Source organism: Mytilus californianus, unplaced genomic scaffold (assembly GCF_021869535.1).
Source record: "Mytilus californianus isolate M0D057914Y unplaced genomic scaffold, xbMytCali1.0.p SCAF_3, whole genome shotgun sequence".
NCBI lineage: Eukaryota > Metazoa > Mollusca > Bivalvia > Mytilida > Mytilidae > Mytilus > Mytilus californianus.
Window position 1 is genome coordinate 12706230 of NW_026262679.1, and position 19879 is coordinate 12726108.

The 19879-nt window shown below is 32.6% G+C and overlaps 1 protein-coding gene across 1 annotated transcript; it reads left to right on the plus strand.

Moving 5' to 3' along the window:
- The first annotated feature begins 323 nt into the window (after positions 1-323).
- LOC127732993 (uncharacterized) lies at positions 324-7918 on the plus strand. Its single transcript, XM_052242251.1, has 6 exons — positions 324-495; positions 3632-3745; positions 4572-4653; positions 6321-6476; positions 6731-6828; positions 7524-7918. The coding sequence occupies exons 1-6, from the start codon at positions 361-363 to the stop codon at positions 7536-7538; spliced, it is 600 nt and encodes a 199-aa protein (XP_052098211.1). The 5' UTR covers positions 324-360; the 3' UTR covers positions 7539-7918.
- The last annotated feature ends 11961 nt before the right edge of the window (positions 7919-19879 follow it).

Sequence of the window (19879 nt, forward strand, 5' to 3'; positions counted from 1 at the left end):
TTGAATGGTTTTACACTAGTAATTTTTTGGAGCCCTTTATAGCTTGCTGTTCGGTGTGAGCCAAGGCTCCGTGTTGAAGACCGTACTTTGACCTATTATGGTTTACTTTTATAAATTTTGACTTGGATGGAGAGTTGTCTCATTGGCACTCTTACCACATCTTCTTATATCTATCTAAACGACTTGTAAATGATTTATATTAATCGACCTTTCCACATTTAATAACGTTACTACATTCTGTATAACTTATAAGTATCTAATGATAAGACACAATGACCTGACCTATCTGTGGTCAAGAGGATTTATTTTTCTGATAAGGATTCCAACAACAGTTCCACATTTGGCATCTACCGCTACACAATGTTTTCTCTGGCCGTTTTGTTTTCTCTTATACTTTTGTCAGAACAATGCTGCTTTCCTTCAGAATGGGAAGCTGATGAGTTAGTTACTACCGCTACAAAGAGTGCTGGAAAGACGATTCCAACTGTCTCTAAGGTAAGATAATGTATGAGTGAAGTGAACACAGATGATAAAAACTCGGACAGTTTCATATTTATGATTCATACAATGATCAAAATCTATTAATATATAATCACTAAAAATACATATTTTTTACTCGAGAATGATAAAGCTTCAGTTGAAATATTAATATCGATATGTTATTTGTAATCTTTATGTTCTGATTCGTAGACTCAACCGAACATAAAACATTTATCAATATAATACAAAACTCTCATATGGGAGTAGCCACTTGCAAAAGTCAAGTGCAATTTTTATTCAGATAACAAGTACACGTAATTCATAATATCTCAATGAAAATTGTCTGTCTCTACATATCACATCAATATTTGCGACCCATCTTGGACAATCAACCTGTAAATAAATAATATAACCACATATAACTATGTAAACAGTTAAGATATATATTCAAACTCTTTTAGGTTATTTTTTAGTAACAACAAACAAAAGAGCTATGTCATTTGGACCTGCTTTGATACGATAACTGCACTTGAATTTTTACTAGAGAACATTTTTGTTTGCTATGGAGATTCCGTATATCGTCAAGTTATCGGAATTCCAATGGGGACTAACTGTGCACCACTCATTGCGGACCTGTTTGTGTACTGTTATGACTTACAATTTATGACTAAAATAAGCAAAGACCCATCGAAACAACATCTGATACAAAAATTTAATAACACTTTTAGATATTTGGATGATATTTTGGCTCTCAATAATGACGACTTCAGTATGTACACTAAAGAGATTTATCCTGCTGAACCCACTTTAAATAAAGGTAATACTAACAATGAACACTGCCCTTTCATGGATCTTGATATCTATATCTTTAACGGGAAGCTTAATGCCAAAATTTACGATAAAAGATATGATTTTTCCATTTCCTATTGTTATCTATCCTTTTTTAGATGGCGATGTTCTCTTGTCACCATCTTATGGTGTTTATATATCTCAACTTATTCGATTCGCTCGTGTATGTAACAACGTGTTTGATTTTAACGAAAGAAATCTCTGTATTACTGAAAAAATTATTGCACCCGGGTTTTCGATATCACAAACTAGTCAAAACATTTACTAAATTTTATCATCGGTACAAGGACACCATTCATAAATATAAATCAACATGCAGACATCTTATGCGTTCAGGTATTTCACATCCAATCTTTTATGGTAATATTCTATACAAAGCACAAAAATGTCGTCATTCACCTCAAAAGCTAACCAAACCTTTAAACAGACTTATTCAGAAGGGATATAGATATGATGACGACATAATCTTTCAATCAGTTTAATTGAAGTCTGGAGCTGGCATGTCAGTAACTGCTGGTAGTCCTTTGTTAATTTATGTATCATTGTCATTTTGCTTAGTTTCTTATGTTACCTATTCTGACATTGGACTCGGACTTCTTCTAAACTGAGTTTTACTGTGCGTTTTGCTGTGTGTTTGTTTATTCTACATTGGCTAGAGGTATAGGGGGAGGGTTGAGATCTCACAAAACATGTTTAACCCCGCCGAATTTTTGCGCCTGTCGCAAGTCAGGAGCCTCTGGCCTTTGTTAGTCTTGAATGTTTTTTTTTAATTTTAGTTCATTTATATGTTTCGGAGTTTAGTGTGACGTCCATTTTCAGTGAACTAGTACACATTTTTGTTAAGGGGCCAGCTGAAACCCGCCTCCAGGTGCGGAATTTTCTCGCTGTGTTGAAGACCCATCGGTGGCCTTGGGCTGTTTTCTGCTCTTTGGTCGGGTTGTTGTCTCTTTGACACATTCCCTATTTTCATTCTCAATTTTATATATAGTAAATAGATGATTAAATGAACGTAGTCACCTTTCAAATTAGCAAACTACCAAAAGATAACTAGATAACTAACTAGATAACTAAATATCTAAAACAAATGAAGCATCCAATTAAATGAACCCTGGGATACAGAGATTCATAAATGTTTGTGTGGTGGGTCCTGTGATTCAGAGATCCCCAATGTCAAATGTTTCGGATGCTGAATGAAATATGACGCAAAATGACGCATATTTAAAGGAAACGCAGCGAAATGTGCCAAATTGACCAAGGCAGTCATAAATGACTGACGGGTCAACCGCCATTTAGAGCGGATAGAGCTGCGTAGAAGCTGTGTGCCAAATACAATAAAAAAGATATAGAAGAGCTATATATATTTAAAACTAACTATCCACTGAATTCAAATGAATATCATACAATTTTTTCATGATTTACATTCGGGAAAGTATGTGGTGAGTAGACAAGAAAGGCCTCTAAAGCGCCTTGAATTGTGTTTAGAAAAATGTAATTACCAATATCAGTCAAATGTACACCATCTTGACATATAAATATGGAATTGGGAGATATATCGGGGTATCGTATGTAATGTCCCCCTTGGCGAATGATATAACTGTGATTAGCTAGCGAGCTGTTTATCCTCTGCCTGGCTCTATCCATTGCTTCTTTATCAGCGGAGTAACGCCAGGTTAGTCTTGGCAAAATTTGAGACCATACCAATGTGGAATTCAGTAAAAGTTCTGAAACTTTATTCCCATAATTTTCTAGTCTATTACGTAACACTCCTGTCTTAATGTCTCCTAAATCATTTCCCCCTATGTGTAAAACTAGATAAGCGGGGGTTCCTCATATCGAAGCATCATCTCTTGATCCTACTCAGTAGATCATTAAGCCTCATTCCGCTGACTTGAATGTTGGTGTCTATATAACGATGGTATAAAAAGAAAATATGAAGTCAAATCGCAACTTACTAATATAATAGGATTGTAAATCTGCCATATATGTCATCCTGGCCTTTATTGTACATCTGATATTATCACCGCCCGGTTGCGCCGTGCTCCTGGCTTTTATATGATGTTTAGATTAATATGTCGATTGAAGAATGCATAGCATGACACATTCACCTGTCGACCCCTGGTCTCATCCTTTTGGAGTTCTAAGATTCCGATTGCTGTCAGCCATTATTTGACTGTTTATACTTTGAGTTAACATACATATGTAGTTTATATCTTACTAAAGTGTTTTTATAATGTTAACTGCGTGAACTTGAGTATATTCTAAAAGGCAAAATAAAAGAATGTCATGTATTTATGTATTGTAGGCTATGTTGAAACTAAGCTGGGATACACCATTGAGGCGGTATGCATCTTCAGGAACTTACATTGCTAACGGAGGCTATACTGGCAACTTCAGATCATTGGCCGACTATATCTCTGTATGTGTAAAAGAGTTATCTCCGTAAAAAAAAATAAATATCGGGTTTGATTATCCAAACCCTATTCACTTTGATAGGGTTATGTATATATGTTCCACTTTTTTTAAACAGTAGTGTATCATTTGCGATTTTTTTATTGGTTTTGTTAGCATCTTAAGTGTATAATTATTTGTAAGTCGTTTTCAATGTGTAGTGTGAATATGTCAAACAAAAAATAAATAAAACAGCAGCAGCATAAATTTGCAAGCAGTGTGTTGTAATGCATCAGGTATGGGATGTCGAAGTTTTCCATTAGTCTAATCTAAATGTGGATGTCCATAACCGATATTTTAAAGGGTTTTAGCGTCATGTTATAATAAGTAGAAATATACAATTTCAAACAGAGGAAATATAGTTAGAAATATAAGAACATGAAAACTAGCTACAACTGATTTAGCCATCTATCATTCATAACAATATCCCACCAATTTCAGCACGCTATAGTTAATTCTAATGATTGTCATAAAAGCATTTTTATGATCTCATTTTTATTACTTCTAGTACCAAATTGATTCACCTGATACGATTTTCTTCCACAAACGATACTCGAAATTCTTGAATAAACGTTGAAGAAATGCAAAAACCGAATAGGGTGAGATAACATTATGGAGGAATAGATATGCATAGATTGTCGACAGAAAATATAACTCATTCCAGAATGAACTACACCTTAGTTTTCTGTAGTCACTATTTAACAGTGTTAAAGTAAGGAGTAAGACTATACAAATCCTTGGTTAAAGTGAAAGGATAATATCAGTTTGGTATACTGTTATTTCTTGGTTTTCAGAATGTCCTTTATGAAGTTGTCGATGGTAAATGTAATGTCACAAGAATTATGAAATCCTTTTCAAATGTCACGTGTACACCCGGTAAGTATGCAATTATATATATTTGAAATGAAGTTTTATTTAATATACTGATACATCATTTTGTGGTTTTATTAAATATACTGATACATCAGTTTGTGGTTTTATTAAATATACTGATACATCAGTTTGTGGTTTTATTAAATATACTGATACATCAGTTTGTGGTTTTATTAAATATACTGATACATCAGTTTGTGGTTTTATTAAATATACTGATACATCAGTTTGTGTTAAGTTTCAACCTGTATTATAATCATATACACAGAAGTATATTCACTTAAAGGGCGTGTCTGTAGGGCTTATAGATGTTGCCCCGTTAGCCTTTTTATACTTGTTTTCGCCCATTATCAAGTAATTTGTTTTTCGATTTTTGACCAAAGAGGGATCCCGACTCCAATTGATCTCATCTCCCTTGATAGGTCAATGTAAAAATACACAAGGAAGATATGTTTCTAGATATCTTAAAGTCAATTTTAATAAAAAAAAAAAAAAAAAAGAAAAAGGAGACATACATTGGAGGATCCGATATCTCTCAAGGATTCCTAATGACTAGAAAACAATAAGCATCAAGTTTAACATAGTAAAGTTTTGTTTAAATTTGTGTATTGTGAATGCTTAAATCTGTCTTGAAGACTCACTATTGAGTTATCCATAACAGGACCAAACTGGTGTACATTTGTACGATCGATTCAGATGTTGCAATTGTATGCTACTAAACTTTCTATACCTCAATGAGACAGCAACATAACGACACAAAAAGAAAATGATTCTTAGAGGAAACTTACGATCTTCAACAATATACAGGTGTTTATACAACGAATTGTCTTCAAGTACTAATTGAGGAATGATTGCACTTTCATGTTATGAATGATTTCATTTATAATAAAGTATATACAAACTGGTTATACAAATTCTGCAATGTTAAAACCCTCAACCGAAAAAGATAACTAAACTGCATGCTTGACGACGGTTCTTAAACTGATTTCATTTCAAATCCATGGAATTGAGATGACTTCATCATCAGTGCTTTTAACTTTTGTATTCGTTATTTCGTTCCGTCAAAAAGTCGTACACCTTTAAAATATAACTCCAGCTCTTTTGGATGGATTTAAAGTTATTGAAGATGATACCAATAATTAACAAGTTCCGGGTCGAATCCGATACCGATACCAATAGTATATGTCAACATGAAGTTTCTTGTTACCTTCTGTAAATCACTCCTCTATCAGGAGAACCTGGAATTCTTCCAGTAGTTATTTTATATCTATGTTACACTATAGTACACTATTTAGCAAGTCTTTTTTCTTCCACCTCAATACCACTATCAATTTGGTTAATTAGTTAAAAAATTTAAATTTTGTTTATAGTAAGTTTATTGTGGTAAGAAAACAAGCCGGGACGGGTTCAAACAGAAAGATTTTGAATGTAGAGAAAACTGTACACCTTCCAATCTGCATGACTTTATCAGATGACAATACGAATATTAAAAATCCAGGCTGAAAATAAGGCATATATACTTTAATTCAGTCATGTACCCGCGAAATCACGGGTGTGTTCTAGTGTAGTTTATGATGATGGCAGTTTACTGTTATGCTCCATCTTCGGCGTGAAATGATTTTTTTTTAAATCGACACGTTCTTTGTACTATTAACTTGTTTTTTCTATAGCTAATGCACAGAAAAGTTCTCCTGTGTACCTAGGACTTAACCAATTACAAATTACACAGTATACATATCAACAAGATGGTACGACGGTTTATGCTAACTATGCCACTGGATGTGTACCTGTATCCTACAGCAGTTTTGGTAGTAGTGCTAACAAGGGTAGGTACATTTTAAGGATCCATACAGTATGCTCTTTTATCATGAAATAACAATAAAAAACGAAATACATTTTATCAAAGAATAAGTTAAATAGTCTTTATAATGAATTGAAGCTTTTCAATGGTGTATCAATTACAAATACTTGGAACAGTCGGAAGAAAAATGTTAGGACAACAATTTAAAATATTCTTAATACAGTACAAATGAAGAAACTTGTTAATTGCAATCACATGTCTATATGGTCGTATTTACAGATCGAGTATATAGAAGTGGATCGTTTGAGAATCTCACTGTCGGTATAAAAGATAGATCTATATTTAATATACCTCCAGAATGTCGTGGTACATCTTTGGTAAGTTGCAAGCAATGTTTCACAATTTTTAAATATTTCTATGTTTTTTTTAATACTAACGAATAGAGGGTAGAGACGTAAATAGTATTTCAATATGTCTTAATGACTGACTGTATGTACTATACTATGATTTACACTATATCAATGCCTATAGAGAAATCTTCTAGTTTTCACTTTATAATAATTAAAAACACGCAAGTCAGGATTCTTGAATAATATGCGAACACTGTCATTTTGGAAAAAAAACAAATGAAATTAATAGAAAACAGTTGGAAACTTGAAAAAGGTCTTTAAATATGATAACACGTTTAATTCTACGATGGGACATTTTCACTCAGAGTCCACCATACATCAAAAAGAATTTAAGAACAATGTTTTAATATATTTGTATTTTAAAGTACAAGAAGGTATTATTTTATCACAATAATATTTTTACAGTAAACTTTAACATTCCTCGATACGATAATATAAGCACGTCTGAACCAGTGACGACTCTACAACAGATTTTATCCAACGGATCACCAGCAGTGATGGTGATACAAGGCTGAAAATACATTCTGTATATATAATTCGTCTAAACAACAGCCCAACAATGTAAGATCTTCCCTGGCCGGGATTCATATATAAGCAATATACAAGTACTATTATAGTAATTGATTTTACAATGAACTAATGATTTTTGTCTTCTTTTTCAGAATACATTGGGATAACAAGAATCCTCGCTGTAGCCCAGGAAATTTGGACTTTTGAGTCGTTTTGTGTATCAATTTAATTAAATTATTTGATCTTAAATGCATAAATTTACATTTCATCTAAGAAGTTACTTTGGTTCATGTGTTACATATATAGACAGTTGTTTCAGGAGCGCAAGATCCTCGAAAATCATTTCAAAAAGTGTGAACATAACTATTTTTTGATGTCTGCTCAACCTATAGAAGCGAGCGTTTTCAAAATATAAAGCTGTAATTTTTATCGATATTGATTTGGAATACTAGTATACAGTTTCGAGAAAAATAGTATATAGCGATCGACATATTCAAATAAAATACTTAAATTCATCATGAAGGTCAATAAAAACTCACCAAAGATACTAGGCTTATAATTTGGTTGGTCAGACACACGTTTCTGCTTTATAATATAGTACTTAACATTGAACCAAACTAGTATAGGAAGGCCAAATCAAAAACGAAACTGAATATCATTTAAAACCCAAATTCTAAAAATTACGAATTGCCAAATACGACTAAGGTCATTTACGTCTCGGGTAGAAAACCTTAGTGTTTCAAATAGTAGTAGTAATTCAATATTTTTTATAAGCAGAAAATTTACAGAAAATGACAGAATCAATGATGTTGGATGTCAACACATGAGTGCTGACTACTGGGATTGTAAACATACATTTTAGAATAAGTTAAAAAAATCATTTCTAACAACCCTGCAACGACAAACAAACCGCCAACATTCGTATTCCTGATATTCGTACATTTATCAAGCTTTAGACAGAATTGACTTTTTTTACTGAGTCATAACTATGCACAGGCAACATGAAAATGGTCAAAAAGTACAAATAACAAAAGTAACCTTAAGTAAGTTTATAAGAAATCGTTATAACTCCGGACGATCTGACGAGTAGACGAAATGAAACATCGTACCATAAAAAGACCCTTTTCGATATTGGGGTATAGTTTCACAACCCTTTTATGTTATGAGCGATTTAGAGCTTGATACACAAATGTATTCTATAAACACCTGTTTATTGATTATATTCAGCAAAGCCTGCATATGTAGTATATATCCACCCAGTTGATACTATATTCAAGAGCTTGCATTTTTTATCAAGATTTCCGTGATGGAGGAGGGCTGCTTACAAGGTAGCTATTAAACCAAGGGTTCAAAGTGGTGAAGTTAAAGTCATCCCTTGAAATTTTCTATAACGTATGACGACGGATATGTTCCAATTGTTGTAACCACAATCCCGTCCTCTTTTTCTGAAGTGTGACATCACCGAATTAGACTTATCACCGAATTTGTAATTATATGAGCAACATGACGGGTGCCACATTTGGTGCAGAATATGTTTACTATTCCTTAGCGCCTGAGAAAACTCCTGTTTTAGTGGGGTTCGTGATGCTCAGTCTTTTGTCTTCTATGTTGTGTTTTGTAGACGGTTGGTCGTTTTTCGTTTTTTGACATGGCGTTGTCATTTTGTCTTCCACTTATGAGTTTGAATATCCCTTTGGTATCTAACGCCTCTCTTATATGTTGCTCTTATAAATATCTGGGTAGATTATTGAGCCGTTGTCCCGTTAACGTATATGTATAAAAGATAAAAAGAAGAAAAAGGCAAAGAATGCAGAAAAAAGGATTGCATAGCTACAAAGCGTATCATGTGCTGTTGTGCATCAGCAGCATACCTAGTAAAAAAGCTCATATATATTTGATAACCTATTAATAAATTCGATAGAAAGGTTCTGTAAAATTGGTCGACCTGGATGAAGGATATAGACAAACAGACTACATGTACTCTTTAGCATAGGTTTTACGACCAGAATAAAGTCCAGCTAACCGTTATAGAACAGATGATTTTCTGATAAAAGAAAGACCATTGTGGAAATATCAATCTAACTTTAAAAAACTTTCATTATAACAAATATTTAAAGTAAACGATGTCGACATACAAGGTTTGGGTGATTATTGCTATTTTATTGTTCTCCAAACGTGTTGAATTTTTCAGGTTGTCCTTGGTTTTGGTATTGGGTGTACCAATAAATCACAACCGAGAAAATCACTCTGTATGCACAAACAAACGTGTGACGGGGTGATTTTTGCGAAAACAGCAAAAACTTACACAGGCATTTAGGATTTCAAATATAAGTGTAAATTCCATCCCATAAAGCAAATAAACACTGGGTTAAGCGTAATTTAAAGATTATGTATAAAAAGTCAAAAAATCATTCTTATATCAATATCCCAACAATGGTGCAAACAATATAAACAATTGTCATTGGGCGTTAGGCAACCTACAATCAATCAATCAATCAATAAACAATATAAACAGTCATACGAATAACAGGAGACATGGGGTATAAATCAACGAGATAGCAACCAAACGACATAGAAAAACCAAAAGACATCTTTGTAAAACGACCAATGCTAAATGATATAATCACATGATAAAATTTACATCACAATTGTTACTTATTTAAACATTTAAACAGTGCTTAAAAGGAAATGCATGTTTGACCCCCCCCCCCCCCCTCTTCCCTCAGTTCCATAAGTGGTAAAATCAGCATACATATTACTATCCATTGGTGCCCAAATATACTGCAGTATCTCCCTCTCTGTCGTAGATGGCTGAGCAGCAAATAAATGTTGAAACTGACTGTATGACAAACGCAGAGTAAACGTTATCACTGAGTAAGACAAATGTTAAAAACTAGCAAGCTATTGAAAACTAAGTGAATTGTATTGACTAAAAAATGTTTGAAACAAAAAAAAAGGTAAAATTCCAGTGTTGTACAATAACGTCTATCACATGAATACTGCTTTCCTGTAAAATTCCACTGTATCGATTTAATTTGTCATGTCACATTACTGGTTTACATTTCCTTATCCCAATTCACTTAAGAGCATATTCCTACACAATTTGACCAAAAGGCAGCTTTACGTGTCATGCATATTATCTTGACAGCAATCTTGGAGAAAGCATAGTGGAGACTAAAAAGACATTTGTTAGGTTTAAAGAATAACAATAAATTCAAATAAACACATGTTCTTTGAAAATTGTGTTAGTATCTTAAAAGAAACCTTCCAAACATTCTCAGAGGGGATTTAGGGGGCTGCGGCAAGGGTTCCCTTATGGAGCATATATATGATTAATGCATAAACCTTTTACAAGTGTCATTCCTAGCGTTGTCTTGTCGGTGCCCCTTTTGAATCTGGGCCCGCATCTGATTCTGGTACAAAAAAAAACAAGAATGAAGTTCAAAAGGTGTAAAAGACCTTGACATATAGATTAATTGATTGCTTAACGCTTAAAGGCAAATTTTCATGACGATAACAAATTAACAATGAATAAATAGGTAGTGTAATTATAAGAATATGTGGTCTGATTGCCAATAAGATACCTCTCCGCCAGAGACAAAATGGCGTAGAAGTTAACAACTATAGGTCGCCGTACGGCCATCAACAATGAGCAAAACTCAGTTATCGCACAGTAAGCTATAAAAGACCCCGAAATGACAAATGTGAAACAATGCAAACGAGAAAATTCATTAACGGCCTGATTTATGTACAAAACAATAAACGAAAAACAAATATGATATACTGCAACAAACTACAAATACTACATATATGATATACTGCAACAAACTACAACTACTGAATTACAGATTCCTGACTTGGGAAATTCACATGCAAAATGTGGATGGGTTAAACATCTTCTTCTTCTTCTTCTTCAGTTTCAGAAAACCATCAACATACTGATGTTTACTTTCCGGCGCATGCCTGGTACAAATGTTTCCAAATTTATAATTTATTAAGTACTGTTAAACATAGATTAACAAATTTTGTTTTCCAAATTTTTGTTATTTTTATATATCTGTTATATTATCAATTTTTACAATTTTTCTTTTTTATTTAATTTTTTCTAATATTTAATTCTATTCTTTATTTAATTTTTTAATTTAAGATAAAAAAAAACATGATTGCCTGTTTACTTCAGTTGTGGATAGGTATCAAGGAGCATCGTGAGTGAGTGCACCCTTGAAGGTTTCTGTAGTGGTGTTTTTGGTTATGTCGGAGGATAATTTGTTCCAGTCTTTAATGGTTTGACAAAAGAAAGAAAATTTGTAGCTGTCTTTGTTACATTGGATTTTTCGGTAGGCATCTTTATTGGTGGATCTTGTATTGGACTGACTCTGCTGTAATAAATTTTGAGAAGGTATGGCAATCTTTTCATTTATAATTTTTGTGGAACATTATTAGCCTTGTTCTTAGTCGGCGTTCTTGTGATTGCCATTTCATGGTGTCTAGCATCTCAGACACACTGCTGGTGTTGTGATGTCTGTTACATGCATACCTTGCCGCTCGTCTCTGTACTTTTTCTAATGATCTTATGTTTTCATTTGTGTATGGGTCCCATACAGTACAACAGTATTCTAATTTGGGTCTTATATAAGTGTTTGGTATGCTCTTTCTTTAATTTTTTGTGACTGGACTTTGAGATTTCTTCTGATAAAACATAAAGATTTATTTGCTTTAGCGGCATGTTTTACTGATTCTAAGATGTGTCCATACATGTTGTAGTAAAAGTGGATGGGATTTCTTTTGGTTGTTATGTTCATGATGTAGCATTTGTCTGGGTTGAAAGACATGAGCCAGTCTTGCTCCCATTGTATGGCAGCTTCTAGATCTTGAAGCTTGAGGCAGTCATTTTGAGATTTAATTTGTCTGTAAATTATACTGTCATCTGCGAAGAGTCTGATTTTGCTATGTTAGATGTATTCTGGAAGGTCATTTATGTAAATAAGGAAAAGTATAGGCCCTAGTACCCTGTGTGACACCCGATGTGACTGGTATTTTTGAAGATGACATGTTTTCTAAAAGTACTGTTTGAGTTCTGTTTGAAACATGCCAAGAAATCCTCGCTAAAAATTCCGGTCGACCTCCCACGGCATCCATTAGTAGTTAAAGATTTGATTTCATTCAATAAATTAATTTATGACCCGCGTGTACGTCTCACTTAAAACACAGCCATATACCAAATGGTCAAAATTAATCATCCATGTAATTTGCTCTATGGGATGTTTGCAAAATTTCAACGGAGGCAATTTCTTGGCATGATATCAAATAAAAACAATCAAACCATCAAATCTTGCTTTACTGTAAAAATTGTATTATTATTAATTAGTGTTCAAAATTGGTTCACATTTAACTAACTACTCTTTCTTCTGTATATCCTTTAGGTGCCTGACTGGAAACAATATGATATCCATTGTCCAATCAAATCTTTTTATATAGTAAACAGACTGTTACTCCGCCTATCCATTGAATTTAGGTCATAGCCAGAAATTAGTAGTAAGGGGACGAAGTCCCCTATTACGGTAGAAAAATCAATAAAAAAAAAAAAAAAAAAAAAAAAAATCGGGAAAATTTCCCGAAATTTTCATTGTACTAATGAACTCAAAATCGTTAACTTTTTTATTTTCAGACTTTTTTTATTTTCCCGCATTTGCGCAGAAATCTACTTCCTTTTTCCGGTCTCGTTTGCATGAGTCTTTGAGTAAAATATATATTTATCAGTCTAGTAAAATATAGGAAGGAACGCAATACCAATTCCATTTTTAATAATTCCTTGAATGACTTGATATGAAAAAACGTTACCTGATAGCGTTTCTTTGTTTACATTGAATATGACGTCATAATATAAATAACGTCACAACTAAAATTCCGAACAACAGAACCGAAATCGGAAACGTAAGGGTATTTCCGTTCTTTTTGAACAGATTTTGAAGTTAAAACATATGTTTGAATTAAAAAAAAATAATTCATACAGACTTCGTCCCCTTTCACAGGTAACGCCTGCCTCATATTACTTTTGAAGTCCCCTATAACAGTAGAAAAATCAATAAAAAAAAAAAAAAAAAAAAAAAAACGGGAAAATTTCCCGAAATTTTCATTGTACTAATGAACTCAAAATCGTTAACTTTTTTTTTGTAACTTTTTTTAATTCCCGCATTTGCGCAGAAATCTACTTCCTTCTTCCGGTCTCGTTTGTCATGAGACATTGAGTGAAATATATATTTATCAGTCCAGTAAAATATAGGAAGGAACACAATAACAATTTCATTTCTAATTATTCTTTGATATGAAAAAACGTTACCTGATGATAGCGTTTCTTTGTTTACATTGAATATGACGTCATAACTACAATAACGTCACAACTAAAATCCCTAACAACAGAACCAAAATCGGAAACGATACGGTATTTCCGTTTCTTTTTTAACCCTCTTGCTGCCGAGTTTTTTTCTTGCTTTGTCGCGCCAAAATCATCTTGACGTTTCATATTTGTGACGTTGCAAAACTTGTGCCTCTCTGTAGAACAGCGCTTTCCCGCCGTCCATAATTTTTCCCGCGTCAATGTAGCCGTAATTATGAAAAGCGATGTAAAAGTAATTTTATGAAAACTATTGCTCTTAGATTGTTATAAACGATGTTTTTAATACAATATTATTTAAAAATACAACTTTTAACCTTGAAATATAGTTTATTTTTATCTTTCTTGTCTTTAAAAAAAATGAAAATAATATACCCATTGCTACTAGCTTTAATAGCGCTTTTGTTTTATCTTTGTCAAGTGAAATACATAACTGATTCTTAACCACCTCTAAAATACTAAAATATATTTATCCTTGTTATCCGATAAGCTTAGTAAACCTTCAAGTTGTTATAATTGATAAATACAGTAAAAAAATCTCTCAAATAATTATATAAGCAAAACAACGGCCATTAATAAAAATAAAAATAAAAACAATGCGTGTACAAATAAAATTAAATAAAATCTCCGGGCAGCCGATTCTATGAACTACTTCTTGTTGTAAAGTATCAAACGTGCCAGATTAAAATTTTCATTTCAAGCCTTGTTTCGGTAGGCGAGAAAATAATTTTTATAGACGTTATTATCCATATTCATTTTGTTTATTTTTTAATCATGTTTATTATTATTTTGTTGACCACTTATTGCTCAAAATTTTTAGAGCAATGTTTGAAAATACGAATTTAAAAAAAACAACAGAAAATCGAGGGAAGAAATTCTCTAAAATTAATTTATATTGTCTACAAATGAACCTGAATCAATAATAATTCATTTTCATTTTCTATGATGAAGTACACACTGAAATTGGCATACACGAAATATCTTTTAAAAATCTGTTGATTGATAAATTGTTCTCTTCTCAACGTTCAGTGGCAAGTACTTCATGCAATATTAAGGACGTCTGAAATTTAATGTACATTAAATCTGTTGCTCAGTGGGTCTTATAAAGTAAAAGATCTGTGATGAATGGCTGAAAATTGAGTTTGCCACTGGAAAAGGATGATATGTAGGATAGGAAAAAAAATCATTGGATCACCTACTAATTTAACATCCCCATTTCGAATGAAAATAAATATTTTTAGATTAGTGCTTCAATGATGAAACGGGTATAAAATGTATTGAAATATCATATGGCAATACAAGTATATCGGGTAACATTTGTGTACTTTTACAAAAAAAAATCTTCACTGAGAATTCAATCGCGGCATTTGAGCCCTAAATTTTCCAGTTCTCTTAAATTAAGCGTGTATTGTGAATATTAATATTTCGCGTAATCAAGTATAACAGTTACCTTTTCTATGATTATTTATTAGGAATGCGATTATTATATGAGATATTCTGATTGAAAGATGTTTGAAAAAAACGTTTAACAAATTTCTCGAAAGTATGCAACATTTTACATGAAAATGACGAACTAGATAATTAGTAAACACGTTAAATAAGTTGGTACTATAGTACTAACAAACTTATGATCCTGTATCATTTTTTGACATCCGTTTTAAGTATACAAATAATGCATTTTATTCAGTTTGCTTCATTCCCGCCAAAATCGTACTTTTGGCGCCGTCTTTTGGCGTTGTCAGTGCCCCTCAGTATTGCGACGTTACCATGGACCTTTGACGTTCTACACAATCAACAAGATTTGTGTGTAGAAGCCATAAATGTCCCTTTGGCAGCAAGAGGGTTAAACGATTTAGAACTTAAAATATGTTTGAATTAAAAAAAATAATTTATATAGACTTCGTCCCCTTTCACAGGTAATGCCTGCCTCAAATTATTCATAATATGTAAATGAGAATTGTACCACGTGATAATAGTTTGAACTGGACTCAGTCTGGCTTGATATCATTAAAATCTTTAAAACACGGATATTATAAGTTGCCCGTCACAGAGTCCTTGTTTAATATGAGGCAGGCGTTACCTGTAAAAGGGGACGAAGTCTGTATGAATTATTTTTTTTAAATTCAAACATATTTTAACTTCAAAATCTGTTCAAAAAGAAACGGAAATACCCTTACGTTTCCGATTTCGGTTCTGTTGTTCGGAATTTTAGTTGTGACGTTATTTATGTTATGACGTCATATTCAATGTAAACAAAGAAACGCTATCAGGTAACGTTTTTTCATATCAAGCCATTCAAGGAATTATTAAAAATGGAATTGGTATTGCGTTCCTTCCTATATTTTACTAGACTGATAAATACATATTTTACTCAAAGACTCATTCAAACGAGACCGGAAAAAGGAAGTAGATTTCTGCGCAAATGCGGGAAAATAAAAAAGTCTGAAAATAAAAAAGTTAACGATTTTGAGTTCATTAGTAGAATGAAAATTTCGGGAAATTTTCCCGATTTTTTTTATTTTTTTTTTTTTATTGATTTTTCTACCGTAATATGAGGAAGGCGCTACCTTGAATGCCAGCTTACCAAAACTATGTCCTACATATTGATTGATTGTTGGGTTTGCTTAACGTCCAGTGGAAAATATATCATGCATGTTCAGGACGAATGTCCTACATATAGTTTTTGTCTAAAATAAAATAATAAGTTCAGATGGAAAATGTTAAGGGAACGATCATATTGAACTTCAAAAGGCAGGATGGAGTATGTTTTTTTTTTCTTCAAAAATATTCTGATTCCCAAATTGATGAAAAAAAAATATTCTAATCAAGCAGAGGACAAAAAAATATTCTGAATCCAGATTATCCCCATACCTTCTAGTGTTAATTTTTGACCAAATAATTTTGATTTATAGCGTTGAAGCCCTTTTGAAGCTAAATGGTTGCACCCTTATTTTCCATATTGTTAGAACGTCCATTACTAGTCTAGTAAAATTAATGGACTTCTGATATTGTATTCTGCTGAAAATAAATTTATTGGTGATTTATCTAAATGACAATGCTTAAATTTATTATCTTGTGCCATTTTCAAATCCAATTTTCTTTCTTTGCAAATTTTACAAAATTTAAAACAATAAGACATTTGTTTAATTTCAAAACTATGAATACTGTTATACAATCCATAACTTTATTAAATTAATTTTTTGTTGATTTTCATGAAAAGGTGGAGGATTTGGAATATCTTTTTCATCAATATCTGAAAGTTGTAGCTGTTTTTTTTTTATTTAGTAATTGCAAACAACGCTTTCTGTTTGTTGAATTATTTTTACTTTCTAAATTAGCTGGATGTTCATATTGTATTCCCAGTTTCCTGCATCTCATATATATGTGATCAGCAAGAGTATCATTCTGATTGTTAAAAGAAGAGTTTGAATTTACAGTGAGCCTGTTTAGAATAATGTTTTGATCAGGTTTTTCATTTTGATCTAAGCATAAGGAACCATAAATAGGATTGTTAAGTGATAATCTAAAGATTTTGCTATTTTCTAGGATGCTATTTAAAATTTGAGGGGAGAACACTGCTCAGCAGTATAAATGTATTCCTGATCATCTTCTGTTTGTGGGAACTCTACATCAATTTCATGTACTAATTCAGAGTCAGTTTTATGTCATTTCTTGCATAATTTGTTTTATTAGCTTACTTTTCAAGTTCAATACGACGGCAAAATAAAATTGAGAATGGAAATGGGGAATATGTCAAAAATTTGCTTTCGAGTAATGCTATCATGTCGCTGTTGCTGTCCAAAGACACATTTGGTTTCCAGACAATAACTTTAATTTAAGTAAATGGATCTCTATGACAATGTATGAAATTGTACCAGAAGGTTCAATACACAAAAGGAAGGTTAGAATTGATTTTGGGGGTTATGGTACCAACAGTTTAGGAGTCAGTGGTCAAAAACAACATTTTTGGGTTGTTTTTTCCATAATTTTTGTTTTTTTTCTCCAAAAATTTACCATTTTTACATTGATTATTTCTCATTTATATATAAATGCAACAAATACTGATATGGCAGGTGATACACACGAAACAGTGTGTGTAAATTATTTTATCGGTAATTTGTGCATTTTTCCTTTGATGTGTACTCCTTGTCCTTGATAATGTCAACGTCATTATCAGTGGACTGGTCATTATAAAGAAAATATATTGGGTTAGTTCGCAATTGACATGCACAAGTGCACCGCAAAAGGATCTTCTTTCCCTTTAATTCACAAAATTGCACATGATCTTTTTGCGCAGAAACGCACACGTTATTTCATGAATGAAATGCTTGTCATTGTTTGAAACTTTCAGTAATAAAACGTTAGTTTAGCCTTTTTGAACGATTCACTGATTGTGTGAAAATTTGAACAGAAAATGTACGATAAACCTGATAAATTGCGGAATTATTGATAGCTTTCCTTACTATTCACAAGGACATATCACTAACATATCGTCCATGCTATTCCGATTTGAGTTTTTATTCCTACATAGTCTGGAATGGCTGGTGCTGTTCCAAGTTGTCTTCTTTTTCTGCATGTTTCTTGAGAAGTATTTGTTTGACCTGGTCGGTCACTATAAAGTGTTACAATTCATATTTAGACGCAACACATAAATAGTGACCAAAAAGGTACCGCTTTCACATGCATGACATGAGAGAATCTAGAAAAAAAATTAAATGTACACATTTTCAACATTTTTGTGGGACTATCATATAAAATTAAGGAGATATGTAGTTGGAGACTGCTGCTGAATAGAAATATTTAGGCTCACCTGATACCTGTTTTCAAATTAGTCCATATTAAAGTTTGAAGGGTCCAAAATTAAAATAAGTTTTATTTCAACTGACATAAAATTTTTGGTGTTTTTTATATGCTAAATCTACATCTGTGGTTGTATCAGGCTGTGCTTGGCGAAGCATTTTATTGCTGTTTTGTTTGTACTTCATTTTATTTTGGTCATGAAAATTAACTTGTAGTTGTGAAGTTGCTAACATTTTTAAAAGATGATAATTAGATAACTTCGCATGGTGACGACACTGATGTTTTCGTAGATTTACTTTTTCCCAGGAATGTTTCATCTGTTGATATATTGAACGATTTGTGTATATTTAAATATATTAACCGATGTTGAAAGACATGTATAATGTCAAATCATAACAATGCAAATTGTTTAGTCTCAAAGAAAACTTGTAAGATTTCCGCAGTTATTTTTGTTGAATAGGTGCAAATTGGGTACTCGGTGCAATTTGGGAACTGTGACGTTATAGCCATAAGTGTTTATTGCTTTAATAGGTTGAAATGTGCACCTGAAAAAAGTATTCAGTAGAGGGAAAATGTTTTGATCAAGTTTAAACTGACGCATAAAATATACAGGCGACTGCGGGAGGCAATTATTTATATTGCATCCGAATAATGTGTCAGCAGCTTGAATTTCAAAGGATGTAGCCCACATACTTCCAAGTAACATGCTCTATACCTATCAAAAGTCATGGTATTATCATTCCATCTTCCCATAAAATACTATTTTGGACAATATGTGTGCATACAATATATATGTACCTATAAATGTATCACTCAGACTCAAGTCTCCTTTTACAGCTGTTTTATGATTAAACTTAGAGTGAAAAAAAACAGTCTCCATCTCCTGGGACTGTTTAAGGTAGATATGTGTCATAATTAATGACAAGATTTGTTGAGAGTTTGTCAAAGGAAGTCAGTCTACAGATAGTGAATTTGAATATATTTTTTTTTTTAAACTTTTGTTAAGTTTTGAATTTCACCTGCATTTGTCTGTGAGCTACAGGAATAACCGTGATCACATTCAACAGTATAACCAACTTCATTATCACTGTAACTTGATATGGGAAATACTGTAGCAGATAAATAATAGTAGTCATGGTCAACCAGAGGCAGAGCACCGGATTTTACTACCTCCGGCTACATTTCTCCCGAAATTTATTGCTTGCAGAGGGTTTTTCTGTGTTCCCATGGCTGGACGGAACTTTTACACTACAAATGTTATCATAAATTATGATATTGTAACTTTTAAATGAAGTACCTGTGGTTATTTAGGAA